The 24,049-nt window shown below is 40.3% G+C and overlaps 1 protein-coding gene across 1 annotated transcript; it reads right to left on the bottom strand.

The window, feature by feature from the left end:
* Positions 1-430: 430 nt before the first annotated feature.
* Positions 431-23,582, bottom strand: LOC116852813 (acyl-CoA Delta(11) desaturase-like). Its single transcript, XM_032833501.1, has 6 exons — positions 23,542-23,582; positions 2,138-2,360; positions 1,846-1,976; positions 1,342-1,547; positions 1,084-1,266; positions 431-952 (listed from the first exon to the last, which is right to left on the bottom strand). The coding sequence occupies exons 2-6, from the start codon at positions 2,313-2,315 to the stop codon at positions 712-714; spliced, it is 939 nt and encodes a 312-aa protein (XP_032689392.1). The 5' UTR covers positions 2,316-2,360; positions 23,542-23,582; the 3' UTR covers positions 431-711.
* Positions 23,583-24,049: the final 467 nt, after the last annotated feature.

Raw genomic sequence — 24,049 nt, 5'->3', positions numbered from 1 at the left:
GTCGTCTTTTGATATTATTGCATAACGATGACAGTTTGTTCGTTTATTTCTCAACTGCACGGAGAAAAATAATTTTGCTCTTTTAGCGAAATTGTCGTTGCTACTGTATATTCATAGTGATATCAAAAAAATTTAGTCGACGTAACTAATTTTACAAATTATTCGTTATCAGAGCAGAAGTAGTTTCGTTGCCAGGATAGAACAAATTTGTTGAGTGTATTTGTCCTAAGAATCACGTTAATTTGTTATTGATGCAAAATAATGTATCCTTAGCAAATTTATTTGCTATCGGAGCAAAACTGCAATTGCTTATATAAATCCATCTTAGTTCTTATAGCAAAATAATTTGTAGATTCAGCAAATTATATCCGGCAAATAGTGATTAATAAATCTTAGCAAATCTTTTTGCTGTCCATATAATAACGAAAAGATTTTGCTAGACCAGCAGAAAATTTGATGGGCCAGCAAATTATTTTTCTCCGTGTGCAATGTCAAATCTTTCTCTGTGCATACATAACGGTAATATAACCACTTATGAATTATATCGCCGTGGTATGATATCAAAATTGAAAGTAGCTCTTTGGTATAAAATCGCAATCTAAAAAATCGCACTTAGATCTACGTTTCCATTTCTTGCCCTCTCCTCCCGACTGCGAATTTATGCCAAAGGGCCTCTCTCAATTTTCTTCGTGATGATATAGTTTAGACTTGTTAATAACTTCCGTCGCCACATCGAGTGGCACGTAGTTTTATCATATCGGGAGTCGCGGCTTTTAAGTCGTACGCTAGACCTAGAAAACTGAAGAAATTGATGAAAGTCGTGGTAATGTTGACTTTAAAAATCCCAGGCTCCCCTGCTCGATAGTCCCAAGGAAATGCGTGATGATAGTTGTGCCAGCCTTCGCCTAACGACGCCATGGCGACGCCATAGTTCTCAGTAGGTCTGATCGATCTTGCGATTAAAAAGTAAACTCTGATAAGCAACAACGCGTAGCTTACATATAGATACCGTAAATAGTTTATTGGTTTCACGATTAAAGCGCGAAATATTTTACGATGCTTCGTAAACGGATTGTCACGTACTTGTCGTATGGTTTCGTGCCCGATATGTGTCCTATGGAATTCACCATCCAACTGGTGTTGAGATTTGTGCAATACCTGGCGAAGTTGACGAACCACGCGCACGAGAATGTCTCGTTCCAAAACCAATAGGGAATTAACGCTGGTATGATAAAGCAGAAAGTCGGCATCAGCCATTTGTACCACCTAAGACGAGGGAAAAATGATAAAAGTTCGATTAGATTATCGTTTGCGCGAGAAGAGGCTGTGTGCTCGTCGTACTTCTTCTGAAAGGCCACAAAGGGATCTTGCGCGATGTCGCTGCAATCGATCGTGGAGCCTTTCACGGTGATGTCAGGGTGCTTACGAACTAGAAGCCAACCAGCATGGGAAAAGAAAAATCCTCTGTTCGCGTTATGAGGGTCCGCGTCGGTGTCGGAGAATTTATGATGCACTCTATGGTCTCTGGCCCACTGATAGATCGTATCCTGGCGAGTAAAACATACCAAGAGTGATCTATATTGTACGTCGAGAAAAAATATTTGAAAATTTATTTGTGGGATATAAAGTTTATTTTTATGAATAAACTGCATGTCTCACAAATAAATTTTCGAATATTTTTTCTATGAAAAATTCGTACGAGTGTACGAAATCAAGCGCGAGACACGAAATAAAATACGTAATATCGATAAACGTGATATATTAGAGTTATCGGTGCGAGATCGCTGCTGCGTGATATCGGGTGGGTAGAAAGGAAAAGACGTGTAACGCGAACACTAAGCTTACTTGATACGCAGCGGTGTTGAGAATCATTAGGATAAGTCTCATCGGCCACTTCGCCTTGTAACTCCGATGGGTCCATAATCGATGACATCCGGCAGTAACGCCCATCATTATGAAGATGGTGGAAACGACGTCTAAAAATTGCAAACGATCGAATAGTATATAAGCTATTGTGCGTTGCCGCTTTTGTGAGATGTAGAACTTTCTACGTGCACAAGTAGCTACGTAGCTAAGTAAACTTTTTAACGTGTAAAAGCCGGGATTACAAAATAAGACGAAGAAATAAGTCACGTACACCAGAGGAGAGTCACATATTTAGCTTGGAAGAGCATCAGATACACTCCGTAAAGACCCGAGAGGTGAATAAGGGTGAAGCAGGTGACATTGAACCAAACGATCTCCCACTTATAATTCTTCTGCTTTCCTAATTCTTTCGTCGATACTTCATTACTCACAAACTCGTTGGGACTCATTGTTCGAAATACGCACGAGTTTAGTATAGCACTGCAGAACTGTAACTAAAGATACCATCATAAAGTAGCTTTTGTCATAGTAAACTATACGTTGCAACATAATTGCATTGTTTAATAACGAACTTGTAGAGCAAAGTACAATTGCAAATTGCCGTGGTGTTCGCGAGACTCAAAGATAGCACGACAATTAAAAATGAATTGAATTTGCAGACGATTGATTGATAGTATCGATAAAATTATCCAAAATATCATCTCACCTATGGTCTCGTTTTGAGTTTTAATTGCGTTGCGTCCTTTTCGGCGCAGCGTTATCGAGCTACTGACGATTATTTGACTCGCCAAAAATATACGTATATTGATTATGCATTATAAATGAATTAATATTCTGTGCTCTTGATGGAATGAGTCATTTAATTAGGGGCCAATGTTATATGGATCCGATTGGTCACATATTTTTACGCAGTCATTTCTTATTCGAATAACCGATGGTTAATTATGTATTAATTGTTTCGTTGTACTGACTAATTACTTTTGTCCCTACCGCATCGGTTTAACATTTTAATCAACTTAACATTTTAAATTTTGAGAAGGAAGAGTAATTCGATTTACATCACATTTACATAATAATTTCTTTGTTCTGATGAAACACGCGATATATAATGGGTGTGAAAAGTATTCGTAGGCTTATTCTTTTTTTGTAAAAGAATTTTATGCTAAGATATGAAATAATTATATCTTAATATACTTCTATATACATTAAATTGGATAAAAAATACTTTAGTATCGTACACATCGAGAGTCTACAAAAACAATAATTTTTAGGAATATATTTAATTTTTTTATTATGACAATTGATTTTGGTTGTCTAAAGGCTAGTTGTTCCAATTTCTTGGTAAGCTACCTAATAGTTAAATCATATATTTGTCTTTATCTAATTTGAAAAAAAAAACGAAGACACATATGATTTAACTGTAGCTTACTGAGACTGCACTGAGGGAAAAATTATCTTAAAATCAACAAATATTTCTTTGATGGGTAAATATTAACATATTTACTTAAATTTAAATTCTCTTTATTTAAATCAAATATTGTTTACCTGATTTAAGTAAACAATACTTGGTTTAGATAAAAAGAATTTAGATTTAAATAAATATGTTAATGGCACCCACATCAAAGAAATATTTGTTGATTTTAAGGTAATTTTTCCTTCAATGTGGAACAATCGACTCTAAGCAACTGAACTCAGTTATTATAACCAAATATTCTGGCTGCTTCAGCTGAAATGCGGTTGGCTGTACGTAAATTAACTAGCCTTTTTTTTCCGTAATAGTTAATAGATACTTTGATATTCGTGTATAATATTCGTGTATAATTCGTGGTAAACAAAAAATATTCTGCTTCCAATGATTGATATGGTAGATTGCATGCCGGTCACGTATAGCATTCAGTTTAGATCATTCTTTATCTGTATTGCAAGAGCTTAAAGCCATATCCTACCAGTCCAACGCTGGAGTATATTACGTTATTTTTGTATCATAATGACGAAAACGCTACGAAGCATTTCTCGCGGAAAAACTCGCCAGGGAATTTTAATAACTGTCACTATTTGCGTGATATCGATCGTTATTCAAGAATAACGAACACGCACTCGTCAATTATTCACTGAATGTTCAATGTGCACGTGCATAAAAGTGTTCATGGAAGTGTTACGAATATACGAGGAAAGAAAGCGGAGGAGATTGGAAGGTAACGAAGGACGGAAAGAGAGGTCCCCGGGGCTGTGCGAAAAATGTGTACGCGTGTCGTAGCTAACGAATCGTCGAACAGAGACCATTTTCATGCGAAGAAAGCCGTTTATCTATATCATGCGTAGCAATGAGATTACATCTGAGCGTCACGTAGGGCAATAGTATCTTTCTGCATTGAGACTAAGACAATTAAGAAAAACGCAAAACCAGCAGATTTATATTTTTAACTCTCACTGATTTTTATTCATTTGTTATTGATTGTCCGCTAAGAGTTTTTTTAAATCTCCACGAGTGAATCACATACACACCCATCAAGAATTAATGAGTAGATACGAATTAATGAGTACAATATTATATGATATTTAGTTTGAAGACTCCGAGATTTAAGAATACACGAAGAAGAATAATTTTGCTCTTTTAGCGAAATCATCGTTGCTACTGCATATTTGTAGTGATATCAAAAAAATTTAGTTGACGTAACTAATTTTACAAATTATTTGTTATTAGAGCAGAAGTAGTTTTGCCAGGATAAAAAACATTTGTTGAGTGTATTTGTTCTAAGAATCACGAATTTGCTATTGATGCAAAATAATGTATCCTTAGCAAATTTATTTACTATCGGAGCAAAACTGCTTATATAAATCCATCGTGGTTCTTATAGCAAAATAGTTTCTAGATTTCAGCAAATTATATCCAGCAAATAGTGATTAGTACTCTTAGCAAATCTTTTTACTGTCCATATAATAACGAAAAGATTTTGCTAGATTAGCAGAAAATTTGCTGAGCCAGCAAATTATTTTTCTCCGTGTATAAAGCATTGTGTGTGCGCAAATGGAAAATGTTTAAGAAAATTACTTGTTGAAACCTACAAAGATTTCTAGGACATCTCTGAAGAAGAGATATGTCGTTGAATAAGTAAAGAAGCACCACGAAGCACAGAGGCGTCTAATTTTTAGACGCATGCGAGAACGGTCCGGATTTCACGAGCCAGGAAACTTGTCTGTTTCCTCGCTTGACGTCGCGCAGAAAGGTAAAAGCGAGGAAAGAGCGGAATCGTGCCGCTGTCGACGCCGCCGTATGATAAACGCGAGCTAAATAAGGTCCATGAATTTTTCCTCGTCATAAGGCGGTCACTCGAGCAAGACCAACCGCTACGCGCCGCCATATGATAAGTACGAACCAAATAAGGCCTTCGAATTTTCTCGTAATAAGAGGCTCGCTGTAGCGAGATCGATCGGGGCACGGTCGCGTTAACTGGTCCGACCTTGACGAGATATGAATCAAGGATGGCGAATTCGTGCGCGGAAGAGCGCGCTATCAAGGATCCAGGATTCGGCCAGTCTCATCCTTGCGTCTGTAGACGCGTCGAATTACAGTTCGTTGTACAGTGGATTGCAAAATGGCTTAGACACAGTGAGATTGGGACTTCACCAAACTATCAAAATTGATAATCATTATTGACGGAGTTTCCCAATAATTATGTTATTATTATTATTATTGATTAATTATGAATTAATATTAGCGTTATTATTATCAATTATTATCTAGTGCTTTTAATTATAGTATTATTGCGTAAGTCCGTCGGTCTGTCGGTTATGAAAGTTTGGTGAGCTCTCAACTTCACTAAACTCAACTTCACCTAAATCGTTTTGCAATCCACATTGCGAAAAAAAATATTTAGTATTTGTAACTATAATTACATACGGAAATAATTACTATAAATTATGACGGAGAAAACCACTGTTTGATAAAATTCTACTACATTGTTAGTAAATATAATAACCTTATGTGCATGTTACTAATACTAATTTTCGTGTTAGAACAACAGAAAATATTGTTGGGGCCAAAAATATACTATGATTTTAGTTATATCAATCATTATTTTCTCTTAGTGTGGAAATGGAGAGATCTTAATTATAATTAACGACACGTGTAACACAAGAGGGTTAATAATCAATTAAACGCGGGGAGAATCGACATGCGTTAAACTAGCCGAACAAGAATATAATCTTTGACGGTTTTTGTAAACGCCAAAGAAGTGGTACCGAAAAGGTTAATCATCGGATGACCTTGCGCGTTGCCGTAACCGGTCATTAGTGACGGATTAGTTTCATCGGGAAGGAATATTCCGCTAGCCGGCCTACAGTCGAGAATTCATCTACGGCGTGCGTTCCCCGAGTAATTACTCACGTTGGCGGTGTGTATCAACGACGCGCGATAAATTGCGTTCTATTCAGTTAAAATCCCGCGGACTCTCTCGTAGGCGCGCGCCCGTGTGTTTAACAACGACCAGCGACTCACGTGTGTAACACGAGCTACGTAATGTAGCGCCTATAAACTGCACACTCCCGAGGAGCGAGACACAAACGCGACGGCTCTTCTCTCCGGAGGAAAGGGGCCTGAGTTAAAGAAGCGTTATTAACGCGCCCTAATTTTTACACCACACTCGTCGACCTCCCGCGGCGCTGATACTCCGCTAACAAAACCGTCCGACGTTTTAAATTACTGCGCACTAAAAGCGAATTCGCTGTACATCCAGATCTATATTCGTATCTCACGTTCAGCACTAAATGCGACCGTTTGATTCTCTACCTCAACGCGTTCGTTCCTCTTGTAGAGAGACACAAACGTCGTAAGACAGTCATGTTTAACGTGAGATGCTTGAGTACGCGAAATATCTATTAAAATATAACTTAAGTGTAAAGTAAATGTCCCAATGGTTGAACTAGTAAGAAAGCACGGTCAGTTGTTTTACATTTTTATTAATAAATAATTAATGATATTAATAACAAAGCTGACGTTTATATGAAATTTTGGTTTGTCAAAGATAATGTAGGAAATAAAATAATAATATCAACTATAATTTTAATGATATATTAGATAAAATACCGCTTGTATTAGTAATTGAACTGAAAAAAAACAAATCATGCCTTGATTATCAAATAATGAATGTTCATTAAATAATATTACAAAAAAATTGATATATTTTTTAATAAAGTTTTAAAGAGTTTTTAAAAATATTAAAAAAATACAGATATATTATTAATGTTTCACAATATTTAATCATTTGAACATTTTTAATCATTGGGAAATTTATCATAGATCTTATTTGAAAATTTATCAGAAATTTCGGTACACATTATTTTCTATATGGGTTCAGGGAGGTGTATATATATCAGTGAGATATATATATATATATATATATATATATATATATATATATATATATATATATATCAGTATATATATCAGTTGCGAGTATCTAGTTCAATCGAATTTAGCGTGACAGTATTAGCGTTACGCAACGATGCATTGATTATTAATGGTGCCATTTGATATGATGGATGATGGGAAAGTCGAGTTTCGAGTACGCGTTGTTAATTTTATTTGAGCTGATGTTCGTGTTGCGAGTCATGGTCGAGCGCATGTTTGTAGACGACGCACGTTATCGTATGTTTCAGCGAGTCTTACCTGGATAAGTCTTTAAAAATAGGCGCGACAAGAGAGAAAACGGCGTGACGAAAATGGCAAAAAGCGGTACAGCCGTTTCCTGGATTATTAGGGTTATCGTGCGCTGATTGTTTTTCGATCTTCGATTGTTTCGGACACTCGAGCTGTAACACGTCCATCTTCGACGAAACTTTGCGAAATCTCGTAGCATCTTGAACGTTGTCTTATGATTAATTCTTTGGGGCACACTACCATACGACAAGTATGCAATAGTTTATTCACGTAACATGAACATATTTAATAAAATCATAAATGATGAATGCTGTGATAAGGAAAAAATCATGAAGTAAAATCGAGAATTTTCTCGTTGTCCGAGGATTTAAAGGAATGCTAAAGCTAAAAACTTTATCGGCAGAATTCTCACATTTTTCTGTCAAGTTTACGTCGTATTGGTTGTAAAAAATTATAATTCATTGCTTTTACGCATTAAAAATATGTGCAAAAATAAATAGGAGCATTGCTCAACATATGTAATAAAAACGAAAAAAAAATTTTAACGTAAAAGCTCAAATTGTCAGTTAGCATATTTGCCTAGTCCAAAATACTGTAGTTTGTACATACCGAAATCTGTGTGGATGCTCCAAACAAAAAAATTTTGAAGAATATTTGCATCTGAATTTTAAAATATTCAAATCTGAAGCTTAAAAATATCCAAAAAATTTTCAGAAAGATTTCTACATGCATGGTTAACTTTTCCGCTGAATATGGAAAAAAAACAACATACATTTACATAAGTTCTGTGTATAAGAAATACGAAAAGGATAACGTGATTATATTAGTGATGATCGTTTTTGCGTTATCGACATTTTTCAAATTCGTCGTCGACTTCAGCATCTTTTTAAAATAGTGCGGTGGTTTAATCGAGACGATCACAGGATCTGTGGACGACAAAAATCAGTGATAGGCAACACGTTTGACTAAGAGAAAGGTTTCATTAGTGGGTGAGAGGTTTATGTAGATCGCTACCTTCTACCGTCTGTTAATTCGGTTGTAAGAATGAAAAGAGAAAAATCACGGGAAACACTCACTGACCTAGGATGTAAGACGAGTTGCCGGTTGGTCTGGTTGCTCGATATGAAAGTGATCGGGCCTGTGATAGTGCCGCAAGTAGGTCAGCGAGGCGAGGCTCGGACTGGTCCCCGAGAGCGAGAGACGCCGTAAAATTTCATTTCATTTTTGCGTCCTGTCGAAAGTCCATTTTGCTTTATGCGCCAGTGGGTTGTTTCCTGATGTTCAACCTACTTGAGCTAACGCGCTCGTTCTTCTTCCCTTCCTGTCGTTTGTCTGTGTGATTTCGTAGCAATTGTATCGAGAATCCCGTTACGCGCGCGTCGCGATGTCGGACTTTCTCGCCGTGGCTTTTCGCGCGGGAGAATGCGAATAAGATAACAAAATCAATAACGTATGAGACGAAGTGCGATTTCGAACGGTGCGTTTCACTTGAGCCGCTCTAACGTATCTTTTGAAGTTGAACAGTCAAGATACGATTGGTGTCTCTTCCCGTTAAAAATTGCTTTTGCGTGAGAGCGTAGCTCGGCAAATTATTACGACGTTAGGGAATCCGCGGTGCATTTCGCGCGTGTGCTAGCGGCCCATCAGAAATGCAATCAACGTTCGTAATTATAACGCGTAATTTGCGATATCTTCACGACCGCAGCGGGCTTCGTAAATAAATCCTTCTTGGTGTCTCTTATTGCGTGCTGTACTCGAGAAGTGATGGAGAAGGGTACTCGGGTTGTGCTTCTTCTCGCGTTTCTCCGGCGAATGTCCTTGCCGCTTTCATGCGGAAGACGCCTGCCCGCTCGTCTCCGTTTTCTCTTCTTTCGTCCCCGCGATGCCACTCAGATCCTTTTACCCGGATTCTCCATTAGGCATCGCAATCAAAAGAAATGGACAGAGCAATCGGTGGATAATCTCTAAAAACATAAAAAGCAGGTTTCACTGTTCGAAGTAGTTAGAAGGTCGCCTTGTCAACGGCGCTGGTATCAGTTGGCGGATATTTCGAGCGCCAGATACCTCGGCTGGCGAAATGATCTGGAAGCCTTAAGAAATCGCATCTGAAAGTAAAATTTCGCGATGTCCACCGGCCGCGCGTCTCGAAGTGGGGGATCTGTCGGGGCTCTGGAGAAACGCCAAGCTCCGGACGTGCTCCAGCCCCGGGGATCTCTCTTTCACCGTGCACGGTGCATTTCCGCCGGCCACTTGTTCCGCACGTAGTCTAACGCGTGCCGATACGTGCCAATTTCACGCTCCGAGACACGACGATGCCGCCTCCGTTGTCCCGCGACTTCTTCTTACCTTCTCGCCTTCCGCGGGGAGTGACGCGCTGTATTTATCGTTCATTCATCCCATTCGGCCGATTCCACGGTGCATTATTTCATTTGCCCCGTTACCTCGTATCTTTCGCAAGACCGATGTGTGTGCTTGCGTGGGCGTGTGTATGCGCGTCTCAATCGAGTGGTTGCGCGTGGCGGGTTCGCGTCGGAGGATGGAGCGCGTATCGCGCTCTTCATCGAGATTCGGGCTTTCCCAACTAGCCTTTGCGAAACACGGTCGCGATCGCGATGATGTTGCTTTATAAATCTTGAAATTGCGACTTATCGCTGCGCCGCGGCTTGCCACGGCGAGGGTTGTCGCAAGCCCCGTTACGGTGCGATATTTCCTTCAATACATCCTCCTGCGTTTCCTCCGTGGAGTGTGTGTCGCAACTGGTAACGATATTAATCACTCGTGTTCATTTTTCTTCCTCTTGTATTCGCCTCGTGCACCAAACTCCGGGTATTCTTCCGTAAATACAGAGACTTTCCGACATGCATCGTAGAACGATGAATGCGGAGAAAAAGTTCCGTTCGATCCAAGCAAATCGATGACGATCACGAAGGAGTCTTTTAGAAACAGATGTCTAATAATTATCAAAAATTAGGTCACACTATCTCCTCTGACTTCGTATACCGGACACTGAGAGAAAACTATCTAAGAAATAATAAATATATTTATTTTGGTGGGTACTATCGTTAATATAAAATATTTTTCAAATAAGAAAATTCTCGTTTCCTGGGAGAAACCTCAACAAGACTTTAGTTTTTCGGGAAAGCAATTACTTATTCTATTTAAATGAAAGAGCTTAGATTTGAGTAAATGTACCATTAGTATTCAGCAGATAAACTCTCACTAATTTTTGGAGACTTCTTCTCTCGGTGTAGAAGATAAGGAACGTGCCGATTTCTCGTTCTTTCAATTCCCTTCGCAACCGCGACCGGAGTTACGCGCTGTTGAGAAGATCATCGGCGCGTCGACCGGCAGCGGAGGATGCTGTGCCGCAATATCTCCGCTGTGGAAAGCATCCAGCCGCGACTTGAGAGAGCGAGATGGATCTGCCTGCCAGGATCTGGCCACGATCCGCGCGGCCACGAAGAGGAGGTGAACACCTCCTCTTATGCGAGCGTTCGTATCGCTCGACGTACGCGTGCCGATCGCGGCAATTTCACGCTTCGCGTCCTGGAGCTCCGCCCCGGGATCTCGTCGTCGGGAGCCTCCTCGCGCGGGTCCGATCTGCCGCGAGAGAGCAGAGGACCACTCTCTCGAGGGAGATCTCGTGATCCGTTACCAGCTTTCGACGTACCTGACGCGAGTGCTTATTGGCGTTGTCTCACGCGTCTCTCTTCTCTCCTCCGTCGACGTTGATCTCGCGCGTTCCGCGGCGTCGATAACCGTTCCTCCTGAGAACCGTTATCGGCTCGACCTAACCACCTATCAGGATCATCCGACTTGGCGAGATCGACACTCGCGGGAACAAAGTTCTAAAATGGCGGTGCGAGGTGTATCGCCGTTTCATGAGCGATCAGCTGGTCGGTTGGCGCACACAATGGCGAATGCGCCGGTCGTTTTTATTTCGTCGTATGAGGGAAAGTTAATGCATATTTCGGACTTCACATTTCTCTCATCTCGCCGGTTAATCTCATTTCCCCCGGATCCCCCCTGATCGTCGATCTTTCGACTTCGACCGGTTTCGTGATGCGTCGGTGATTTGGAGGATGGGTGTCGTTTAAAAATATCTTCTGGGGGAAACTTGTTATAATAAGCAACAGATAAATCGGCGATTCTCCGAGGCGAAGCAATGCGATCCGGAAAACGGATGAATGCGCGATCAATCGATCAGCACGAAGATCGGCTACCGTGATCAATACGATCTCAATTGGCAACGACGTGAATGTTTGAGCTCAGTTACTAATTTTATTTGTTTATTTATCAACGAGAAATATATCATTTTAAGAAGAGAAAAGGAGATCCAATCAGTGAAGTCATTAGTGAAATGTCTTATCTTACAATACCGAGCAAATTATAAAAAAAATAAGGAAGATTTTTGTAAGGAAGAAAAGTTTTGTTGGATTAACCAAATTTCTGTGGTAAAGTCCAAACGAACCAGAAATTCTGGCTGAAGTTATTAGAATTCTGTTGTTGAAGTCAACAAAATTTCTGGTTAAAAAATTCTGGTACAGAATTTTGATAACTTCAGTCCAAAATTTTCTGGTTTGTTCATATTTTATCAGAAATTTCGTTAATCCAACTAAACGTTTTGTCTGTACATAATCAGCCGCAACTCCGTACATACTACTGTGTCCAAAAAGTAAGACCAATTCAAAATTTTTTTTAAAAATCTTTATTTATTATTTCAAATCTATTTCGTCGCCTTCAAAGTAATCCCCCTCAGACACAATACACTTATGCCAACGTTTCTTCCAACCCTACGGTTGGAAACCGTATTACGTGATGCATATAAACCCACACTGCAGTGATAGATATAAACCTACTATCTCACACTGCATTGGTTCTTCGAGACCATTTCGCTAAAAATTCGACCCATATCGTTCCACAACCACCATATTCACCTGATTTAGCACCGTGTGACTTCTGGCTATTCCCTAAACTCAAAAGACCGCTCCGGGGACATCGTTTTGACTCGATTGAAGAGATACAAGCTGAATCGAAGAAAGCTTTGAAGGCCGGAAATCGACTTTAACAACTGTTTCGAGGGTTGGAAAAAACGTTGGCATAAGTCTGAGGGGGATTACTTTGAAGGCGACGAAATAGATTTGGAATAATAAATAAATATTAAAAAAAAAATTTTTAAATTGGTCTTACTTTTTGGGCACAGTAGTATGTGATAATAAATACGCAAATGTGAGCAGCTGTGCAATCTCTTGACAGAGTCTCACTCGAGTTGCAATTTAGGACGATAAATCTAAGGTCGCCACCGCCTTCTCATCTTCCTCGTGGAATACTCACGTAGCAGCTCGGTTTGCGTTCACAGCTCGGTAGTGATCGCGAATGTATCACAACATTCAGACGTTTGTCGGAATGCACGACGCAACGTTGCTTGAGTAAAAATCATGGAACGCCGCGGCGCTGCATGACGATGAGCTCGTCGGCTCGTACGGGTTAACAGTACTCGGAGTATGCGACCACGTCGTCCTTCGAGAGACGTGTTAACCCACATTAACGGCGTCTCGCTTCCGGAAGATGGTTGCGCGAAGACACTGGTCGAGCTCTCGTAATCGGCAGGTTTTCCTCGAGGAAAGAGCGGCGAAGGTCGAGACCTTCTCTTCGATCGATATCGCGTGTGTAATCACGCTTACGAGATACAACCAGTGACGCTAATTTTCTCTTCTTTTGCCTTAACCAATGAGACAAACAATCGGTGAATCGTGAAATTCGCGGACTTTGATGGATTTGCGAGACGAAATTTTAGTTTTACGTTAATCTTGCGAATTTCATCGAATTTAATGGATCAATCTTCGATGCTACAAATGGTGTTACGTATTATTGTTTTCTTCATGTTAAGACTTGTGAAAGAGGACTTCTATTTAAGAATTATTTAATATTCTATCATTCTGATAGTCTCCATATTGAGTTTCCATGTGTTGTGTTTTGAGGCTTAGAAAAAAATTTTAATTTCTATTTCAAGTGCTTCCTCAAACACATAGAGAAAACGGCAGTAAACAACTATTTGTAACATCAAAGATAAGTCGATAACTTGCATCTTAGGATTCTCCATCAATCCTTCAAGTTTGACGGAATTTGCAGGGTTAATGTAGAACCGAAATTATACGACTCGTCTTATTACTAAATCTTCATGCATGACTTGTTCCTTGAATCCTCATTTGACATATCTTTTTCTAGGGGAATAAACCGAAACTTTTTCCATATCTTGAAGAAAAATACTTTTGCAACAATTAGTCAGTTATTCAAATGTTTCCGCTTGATATTAAAGTTATGCAACGTACGCTGACACGAATAACTATACTCCGATCATTTTAAATAATTCTCAATCGTGCGTTCTACGGCGTCTCATTTTAATTTCTATTACGACCTAAATGACAAATGACATTTTTCTCTCGGCATTTAGCATTGTACTCGCGCGCTGTTGCGTGAGTAAGTCGGCAATATCGGGTGAAAGGTTGACGCGTTTTTATCCGGCTGCAATCTTCGTCTGTGATTAGTCCGTTGGAGGACGTAATTAGTGTGCATACGACAAGGTTGGAGGATATTCGCATGACGCGGATGACCAAGGTATTATTCGCAATAAGAATCCGTGACCGTGTGAATTTTTATCCCCGCGGCGAAAGAAAATCTCTATCGTTATGTAAATAACGATGTAATTTGTATCTCCAGAACGTTCGACAGGCGTCATGAAAATACTTCTTGCATCATCACAGGAACATTTTCCATCTGTTCGAGCGGGACTTTGTCTCACCTTTTGCAAGTAACACCTACGACGTATTCATATCCTCAAATTTTGACAAAAGTTTCACATCATCTTGTTGAAATAGTAATCCTTTTTGGCAACAGTTTAAAAGCGAATAAAATAGTTAGTTAAAATAATTTGCGACTGAATAAACTATGTTACGTTTTAGTTGAGAGAAAAAGAAATGCAAGATTACGCAAAACCTTCTCGTGCAGTTTTCTTGCATCGCTTTCGGCGTTCCGCGCGAGTCGACATCTCCGCCTCGATTTATCCACGCTCCTCGGGAACACGCTGAGCGGCGATGCGTCTAAAATTCGATCGCCGTTCCGAGTATCCGGTGGAAAGAAGGTCTTGTTACGCAAACGTCGCTGTAAAATGCCGATTGGCATTTTACTATTAGTAAAAGGCGATTTAGTAATAAGCCGAGTCGTATAATTTCGGTTCTACATTAATTCTGCAAATTCCGTCAAACTTGAAGAATTGATGGAGAATCCTAAGATGCAAGCTATCGACTTATCTTTAATGCTACGAATAGTTGTTTACTGCCGTTTTCTCTATGTGTTGAAGTTTGAGGAAGCGCTTGAAATAAAAATTAAAGTTCTTTTCTAAGCCTCAAAACACAACACATAGAAACTCAATACGGAGACTATCAGATTGATAGAATATTAAATGCCGATTGGCGTAGCGCCAAATTGCGCGGCGTTTCGGATAGGCCCGTCGCGCGATTACCACCGGTACGGTAACGACATAATTGTCCGTTATGCGCGATTTCCTCGGCTATTACTTTTCACCGCGGCGATTTATCGGCGATGTACGACGAGCTGCGCACACTGTGCGAGCACACGTGCTACGGCCCGTAACTTACACGGCCGAGGAAATGCGCCGTCTTTCGGTTTTACGGTAAATTACATCATTGTCATCACCATCGTTATCATCATCATCATCATCGTAATCATCATCGCCATCATCGTCGCCATCCTGTTGCTAGTTACTCGAAGACGGCGCGATCGCGCTTCCATTACTCTCCGAGATCGAGCACAGTATGTTCTGCTGTTACTTCTCATCATCTCTCGGTGACGATGAATCCCTCGCAAGGTTCAAAGGGGCGGACCTTCGGAACCAACTCCGACGACAGTCGGTTCCCTTCCCGCAACTTTCGACTTTTCGTTTGAACATCTCGTCGACTGAGAACTATCGATTTTTGCGCTCGTCGCGCGGTCAAGTTTCTCAGCGCGAAATCGAGTGTGAAGTTGAGTACTTCGAGTCTCGAGCGATCTCCTCCCGCATTTCCTCGACGTCACTCGTGGATCACTGGCGGATTTTCGGCGGATCGAATTCGTGAAAGCGATTTCATGGGAAAGGTGATAATCACGGGATACCGTGTGTGCGCGCTGCTTCGACTTTGTCATCGTGCACTGTACTTAACGGGTTGTTATTTTCTCGAAATAGTTTCTTTTCCGATCCGGGCGAGTCGGACGGCGCGAGAATCGGGCCACTTTTATTTTGCAACACGTAATTACGGGCTGCGAGTCCGGTCCGGTTTTTCGAAGACGAGAAAGGGAGCAACGCGACGGAATATATCGCCGGCGATTTTGAAGCCGACCGATGTGTTATTTGGCCCGTTTTGCAACATCGGCCCCTCTCCTCGCGGTCGTTCCTCTCGTTGCTTTAGCATTAGATCGTAGATCGCACCGTATCATTAGGCGCAGCAAGAACGGCCGATCATTGTCTTTCGGTGCGAGACGCGCGCGCCTTGTGATGCTGCGTCGGCGCTGACTCTCTTTGTCCGTTTGTAGTTTTGCAATTCATGAAACGCGACCCGCGCGCAGCGCGAATAATACGGTCGCTAGTGCGCCACACACGCGAATGTTACACACTGTGGCTTGAGCAGTGCGAATATCGTAGAAACAAAATCATAGGCAACAGTCGCAATTATTATCGGCAAAATGTGCGACCACACGTGTTATTACAAAATGCAAACATTACACAGTGTTGTAAAATCATTCGGAGTTCTTATTGGTGCGATTTTCAGCTCCGTTAGGCAAGGTAAAAGTATCAATTCCCAGGCACGCGTCTAATCCTAGACATATTGTTTTGGTTTTTAAGTACGAATATTTTAACTTTCAATGTAAATAATATATACACATATATTAAATATATGTATATATATATATATACTTTTTTTTCAACATTGAGAGCTCAAATATTCATATTTAAAGATTAAGACAGTAGATTAAACCTACAATATGCTCTTTGCGTTTTGTTTCCTGTTTTTTGTCTTTTTCTGGCTTAAAGCTTAAAGGTTCAGTCAGAAAGAATCAAGTCTGATCTACAATATGCTCTTTGCGTTCTGTTTTTTGTCTTCTATCTTTTTCTGGTTTAAAGCTTAAGGTTTGAGTCAGAAAGAAATAAAGAGAAAACAGCAGGAAGCAAAGAGCATATTGTAGATTAGGCTTTAAAGAGAAAGAAGCAGAAAGCAAATAATATATTATATATCAAGTTTAAGAATGTCCAGGATATCGTAGAAACAAAAAGCGTATGTTTATAAGCAATAGTCGCAATTATTATCGGCAAAATGTGCGACCACACGTGTTATTACAAAATGCAAACATTACACAGCGTTGTAAAATCGTTCGGAGTTCTTATGGCGCGATTTCCAGTTCCGTTAGGTAAGGTAAAAGTACCAATTCCCAGGCACGCGTCTAATCTTAGACATACTTATTGTTTTGATCTTTAAGTATGAATATTTTAACTTTCAATGTAGAGAATATATACATATATATTGAATATATATGTTTATATATATATATTTTTTTTTCAACGTTGAAAGCTCAAATATTCGTATTTATAGATTAAGACAGTAAGAATGTCCAGGATTAGGTACGTGTGTGTCCAGGTTTTGGTACTTTTACTTTAATTAAGTTTACTCTCCGTGTCAATGGTTTAGAGAGGGAGAAGAAGAAAAGAAAAAATCTATATACATATATGTATATATAAAATAGACCGTTTGTTTGTCTGTTCGCTATACACTCCTAAATCTTTTGACCGATCTGGGCGAAATTTTGTATGATTATTCTCTAAGATTTTGCGGAAAATATAGATTGCCGTGAAATCTAGTTACTGTATCCCCTTTTCCAGCTTTATCCCCTTAACAATCCCCTTTGTGGTAACTCGAACTAATTTCAGATAACGTTAATTGAAATCGTATCGACTGTCAGTTGCAATAATTAAGCTCACTACGCGACGAGTGAAAGGGAAACACTTTGAGTACTTGATACCTGAGTGGAACGTGTCGCCCGATAAACAGATGTCAATCGCAATCTCGTGCTATCGGCCTCGCTTTTCTTGTGACACGTGCCCCTTTCGCAATTTCCTGCCGTGATCTCGCGCAAAAGTAGTTCCGGCGGACGGTTTTTACGCCGGTCTCGGTTATTACTCGGCGTGTTTACTCATACAACACGAGCGGCCGGTAGCGCATCGACGAGGAGGAATCCGCGGAATGCGTTTCACGGTTGTAACGCGTCGGCTCGGTCGGTGCCTCCTCCGCCGTGGACGTCTTCATCTGAGCGAGTTCCGTGCGTACAAATGCAACTCGAGCAAGTACGCGTTTATCTGCGAACAAGATACTCCGTAAGCGACGGAGGGCTGGGTCACTTTACGGACCAGGGACGTCCACAAAATTTGCATTTCCATCTGATAGCGAACACGAACACGTGAAATGAAGTTAATTCGTCGTTGGAAATTGGAACAGTTAGTGAGAGAGAGAGAATGTAATGCAATATTGTGTGTGTGTGGTTTTTAACTTATAAAACTGTTAATCTAATTATTTTCAAGTAGACAATAGTGAGCAGATGTGGCGGCAATAGTCAGCAGGTCCTTGCTTTTGCACTCTCTTTTTTTCGAGTAAAAATTATATAAAAATAAGTAGAAAGTTAAATGAAAATTGCTATTAGCGTTTTGTCGTACTCAGACGATTATAACCGCTAAATTCCGCTACTGAATGTGCCACAGTATACTTATAATAGTCGTGAAATGCACTCGCGAACGTGCTCGCTTCTTCTTCTTCTTCTTCTTTTCTTCGAGCAGTACTTCGAACAGTACCTGCTCCGCTTAGATATTCTCTCGCTCTGTTAATTAAGTGCTACTGAGTCACTCGTACATCGCGTTCCCTCGTTCGTGGAATTAATTTGTGGGGCTTGTTTGCATCGAGACTGTTATAGATGTAAATCGCTGCGCCGTCACAATTTTTAATTTTTCTTCGTCGACGAACGCGACGAAAATCACGCGGCCCATCTCCCTGTTTTACTTGTTTACAAGTCCGTTGGAACATTTGCACGATCAGATTCTACCTGTCTGCGTCAAATATTTTTGAGCCAGCGCGACGGGTTCAATATGTGTGAATGCTAATGAATCATTAATTAATTATACATTACTCGCGTAAAATTTTTTGCCACTCGATTGGCGAATCCGTGCTTTTGCAGCTCTGACTTCCGAACTCGGAACGATCGAGAGAGGCAAGTGGAATTTCCAGTCATATTATAAATATGCGTTTATGTAATGGTCTTATGTATTATGTCTTTTTTGTAGATTTCAAATTTTGCCCTAATGCATTGCTAAGTCTAGACTTTACATCTGACTTCCATTTCGTATCTGACTTTCAGATTCGTACATCTTATTATTATGGCTCCTTCAATGTACACTGAAAAAAAAAGTTTGATACTAAAAAATCTATGTATAAAAATTTATATATAAAAATCTATATATAGATTTTTGACTGTGTAATCACGTAAGGAAAAATAATAAATTATGGCCATGAAAACTATTTTTTAAAATTATATTCTATTATAACGTTAGTGACAATAATCTTATATACATGTTATTACTTTCACTTTCGTGCTAGAACAATTAAAGAATTCAGTTGGATTAATCATTTTTCTCTCAGTGTACTATTTGTGTAATCTTTGATAATGTAGTGTAAAGTTAATTTTCCTAAGAATGTTTATATTCGCACAAACAAGGTACAGCGAGGATATCAAGCAAGAATTTTGGCAACGAATGTCACGCTACGCGAACATCGACTCAATCGTAAACTTATCGACTGTTTCGTGTTGAAAATAAATGTCAACGAGAACGCGTTCGCATGAGAATGCTCATTCAACTATAGAATCCGTTGGATACATTCGTCGGCACCCGGCGCGCACGTAACTCCCACGAATTAGCATTTCCTAGACGCTTTCTAGGTCCGGCCGAATATCTCGTATACGACGTGACGAAAATTGCGCAATCGCGATCTACCGACGAGAGAACGAAATTACATGGTATACCATTGTCAGGTGTCGTAACTTATCGCGATGATTGTGTAAGGAAACGCCGGTTTTACCACTATTAAACCAGGATACAAGATCGTCTTGTCGTTGCAATGTAGATCTCGCTATGGAGATATTAATACAATTATTAGCGCCGTCGTAGCCGAATTTGCGAGATCCTGTTCGTGATACGGAAATATGAGATAAATGTAGAGCAACGTCAATTACATATCGGCCTCATCATATCGCACGGAGAAAAGAGTTTGGTTGAATTAACGCGACAATTAACGAGTCAAACGCGAAGCCAGAGGCATTGTCGCGTTAATTCGATCCAACTTTTTTCTATTTGCGAAATATTTCTTTAAATCTCTTTCATTCATGTATATCGACGAGATTGTTTTCGTTTAACGTGTATTTTTTAACCACATTTTTTCCATTACACTGAGAGAAAAATATCTAAGAAATAGTAAATATCTATTTAGTGGGTATCGATAGCAAATTTACTTAAATTTCTAAATTTTTTTATATTTAAATAGAATAAATATCTTGATAAAAATGTTTTCTTAAGATTTTAAGATGTTTTTTTATTTGAAAAATATTTATATTAGTATAAAGTAAATATGTTTTATTAAAATGTCTATTAAATAAATTAACTACTTTTTAACTTTTGGCTATTTTTCCTCTCAGTATCCCGAGTCGAAATCTTGACCTTACTTTCAGCTTTTTTATTCAACCTATTTTGATATTTTGATATTCCTACACGGAAAAAAAGATTTGCTAATATATGGACAACTAAAAATATTAACTGTAGGAACAAGTTTTCTTGTTTTTATAGCAAAGTTATTTAGTTGTGATAGCTAAAAGATTTGCTAATATATGGACAACTAAAAATATTAACTGTAGGAACAAGTTTTCTTGTTTTTATAGCAAAGTTATTTAGTTGTGATAGCTAAAAGATTTGCTAATATATATATATATTAGCATAATAATAATTAGCATAATAATTAGCATAATAATTTTAGTTGTCCATATATTAGCAAATCTTTTTTTCCGTGTAGGAATATCAAAATATCAAAATAGGTTGAATAAAAAATGTTGAATAATAAAGCTGAAAGTAAGGTCAAGATTTCGACTCGGGATACTGAGAGGAAAAATAGCCAAAAGTTAAAAAGTAGTTAATTTATTTAATAGACACTCAAAGTCTAACATAGGACCAAAATTTCGTGTACAAGAAGAAATTTCGTGTACAAGAAGAAAAGCGATTGATCATGTTTGAACGCTTTTACGATCTTAGCAACAGATATTCTTGTAGGACCTATCAGGACAGCAGTCGTAAAGGGTGAATCGATTTGCTTTACAGACTCGCCACGACTTGAGGATGCGAGGTTGCGCGGAGGACTGGAGGGCGCGGACTGGTGTTGCCAAGACGCTGAGGTCTGCGACCGTCGCAGGAAATGACCATGACGAGCGTGGCTGTCGCCCCGGGTAGCCTCGGCGCACCACCAGCTATGCTCACCCCGAAGATGTATCATTTGCAGCAGGGTCTCAGTCCGACCTCCGGCTCACCCACTTCCGGCAAGGTAGGTCGAGATTTTCTGGCCGGAAATTCGAGATATCGCGCACCGAGATATCGCGTCCGGATTTGCGGAGTCGCGCGGACGCGAGAGAGCGTATCAGATGAGCGAGAGAGAGAGAGAGAAAGAGAGAGAGAGAGAGGGGGGAAGAGGCGCGTCTCTTACAACGTCTTTACATAACGGTACAACCGAGGTTGAGATCGTGGAACCTCATCTGCGGCTGGTTATTAGATCCAGCTCCGACGCGGCAGTCGACGAGAGCTTTTCTGGTATTGCATTTCTCCGCGCACGTGGTCTAATTACCGCTCACGGCGTATAAAGTGTCCGTCCTTCCATTTCCGCGAACGGAGGAGAGGCGGACCGATCATTTTTGCACTTTTGCACTTTTGCACTTTTTTTGCGAGCACTTCGCGGAGCGCTAGAACGTTCTCTTACGCAACGACGTCTCGTGGTACACGTGGTTTGTGGAAACACTGCGGTTGATGCATCCGTGAGGAGTTTTTTGATTTTTTATCGCACGCCTCCACGTGGTATAATCATTCTTCGCGGCAAGGCAAAGTCCAAGTCGCGTTGTTGTTTCTTCGGACGGAGAAAACGCTGTCGTTAATTTCTTGAGAATTTTTTCAAAGAGCGAGAACGCTCTTTTACGTAACGACGGCGTGCAATTCGTCGAATGCGAAGTGCTCGCACGACGATTATTCGCAGGGAAATTGTCGATATCGTGACATATCAGGGCGGACGTACTGTGGGTGCCTGTGAAAAAATTGCACTCGATCGTCTTACCGCTGTTTACGACGCGTAGAGAAGCGGCGTGAACTGTATTCGCGCGTGGCGTGTCAAAATAGGGAAAGTGTTCTGGGATGGGTTAATTGTCGGGTACACGTCGCTTGCGTAACGCGGGGATGAATGAACATGACGTGGCTTCGCCTATCGTTTTCTAGATCACAGATTTTTCTCTTCCTTCATTCTCCTTTGCCTCTGTCCCTTTCCACTTGGTTTCGCGTTATCGCTTTAGACGATCTGCAATTCGCGACAGAATTTTATGTGCATCATTCGACACAGTAAACATTTGTAAATCTATAAGCGTAATTCTGATTTGTTGAATATTTTCTTCTGCAAACAGTATATTGCCTCGAATTCTCATGTGAATTTGACGGAAACAAATTAAGAAGATTAAGTTAAACAAATTAAGTTTAGATTAAGCAAATTTCTGATAAAATATAAATTAACCAGAAATTCTCCTCCGGCAGAAATTTTGCGGAAATCAACAAGATCTTGATTGACCAACTAAAATTTCTGATTAATCAGAATTTTCGATTGAGCAAATTTCTGAAATCTGAAATTTCAAAAATATGAACAAACTAGAAATTCCGGCTGAAATTATTAGAATTCGATCTGAATTCTGGTTTTTCTTCGTATTTCATCGGAAATTGGTTGATTCGACTAAACTTTCTTTTCCTTGTATTTTTATAAAGTTCAGAAAAATTTTATGATGCGCAAGTAACGAGAACGAGAATGTTCTTGTTACTGCATTTTCTCTTACGCAATCCTTGTAACGGTTACAAATTTCCCCATCGAATATACACGTAATCGTATTTTATTCGTGGTTTCTGGTAGGCTGATCAGTGAAGTGCTCTCTAAAAGCAAAGATAAACACATCTTGGAGCAGCCTCATTTAGCTGGAGACAGCATCGCTCTTGCCGATCGTTGTCAGCGCGTTTCATAACGATGTGACACTTTATTGGCCACTTAATTGCGATACGCGACGCGACGTTTTAAGATTGCTGCGCAGCGATTTTTACTGCGAAACCCAATCGCTTAAGCGGCACGAATTGACATCGCGTATTTTATGATGGGGATTCGCGCGCGCAGCGACGCTTAATGTTTGCCTCGATGGAATCCGACCGGTCGTCGCTGACAGTCGAAAAACTTATTGCTCGGCCTGCGGTTTCGATTTCTAACGGCTGTCCGCGTCGTGAGAAACACACTCGGGCAAATTTTACGCTAGATCTCGTGGCGTTCGTCTCGCGTTTATTCCCATCCAGGAAATCGCTGGATTGTTAAGCATCCGGGAAGACCACAGGAGAGTTCTCCTGCGGAACTTGATCTTTCAACTGTATAAAATGTTAGGGTTACATTAGAAAGCTGCCGCGGTTGCCTATAATACCAACGATCATTACAAGGCAATTGCGCAAACTGAGAGAAATTGCCAATTTGTCTCGCAGCGTCTTCAATCCGTGCACATTTGTTTCGTATCAAATATACGCTGTAAGAACGCGAATCTTCTCGATTACAATTTTACGTATCGCTATTGACCGTATTATTACCGCGAAAAGCGCTTACTTTACGTCCCACAACGTGTATCGATGATCCCGAGACTAGCCGTGTGATTGATACTCCAATTGCGTGCGGTTGCACTCGATGCGGTGGCGTCATGAGAAAGAAAGAGAGAAGAAAGCGAAGAAAATAAGCCCCCGAGGCGGGGAAACTCGTCGTGTAAGAGCAGAAGCCCCGAAACGGAAAACGTGCCGTCAAGGACGGTCGCATAGTCGGTGACGTAAGGGTGATACGTGCTTCAGTTCTCCTTCAGGTCGCCTGGACAATGGCTCGCCTGGTTTTATCTGAAAACCAGTGGTCGATTATGACATCGAATACTTTGTATTCGCGCCTTGGTCGCGCTGACACGCTATGCCTCCCACAGGTTCCCCTCGGGCGGGAGAGGCTGTGTCTTGAGTGTCAGCAGGTCCAGCCACGGACCAAGTGTCAGTTGACACGAGTCGCGCATCCTTCGCGCGATAAAACAATAAATACACTGAGAGAAAAATATAATTGCTTTCGGCGTCAACTATAC

The sequence above is a fragment of the Odontomachus brunneus genome, unplaced genomic scaffold (assembly GCF_010583005.1).
Source record: "Odontomachus brunneus isolate Ranch 3 - 2012 unplaced genomic scaffold, Obru_v1 Obru_scaffold_256, whole genome shotgun sequence".
Taxonomy (NCBI): Eukaryota; Metazoa; Arthropoda; class Insecta; order Hymenoptera; family Formicidae; genus Odontomachus; species Odontomachus brunneus.
The sequence above is the reverse complement of the archived record's forward strand: the minus strand, read 5'-3'. Positions and strand labels throughout refer to the sequence as shown.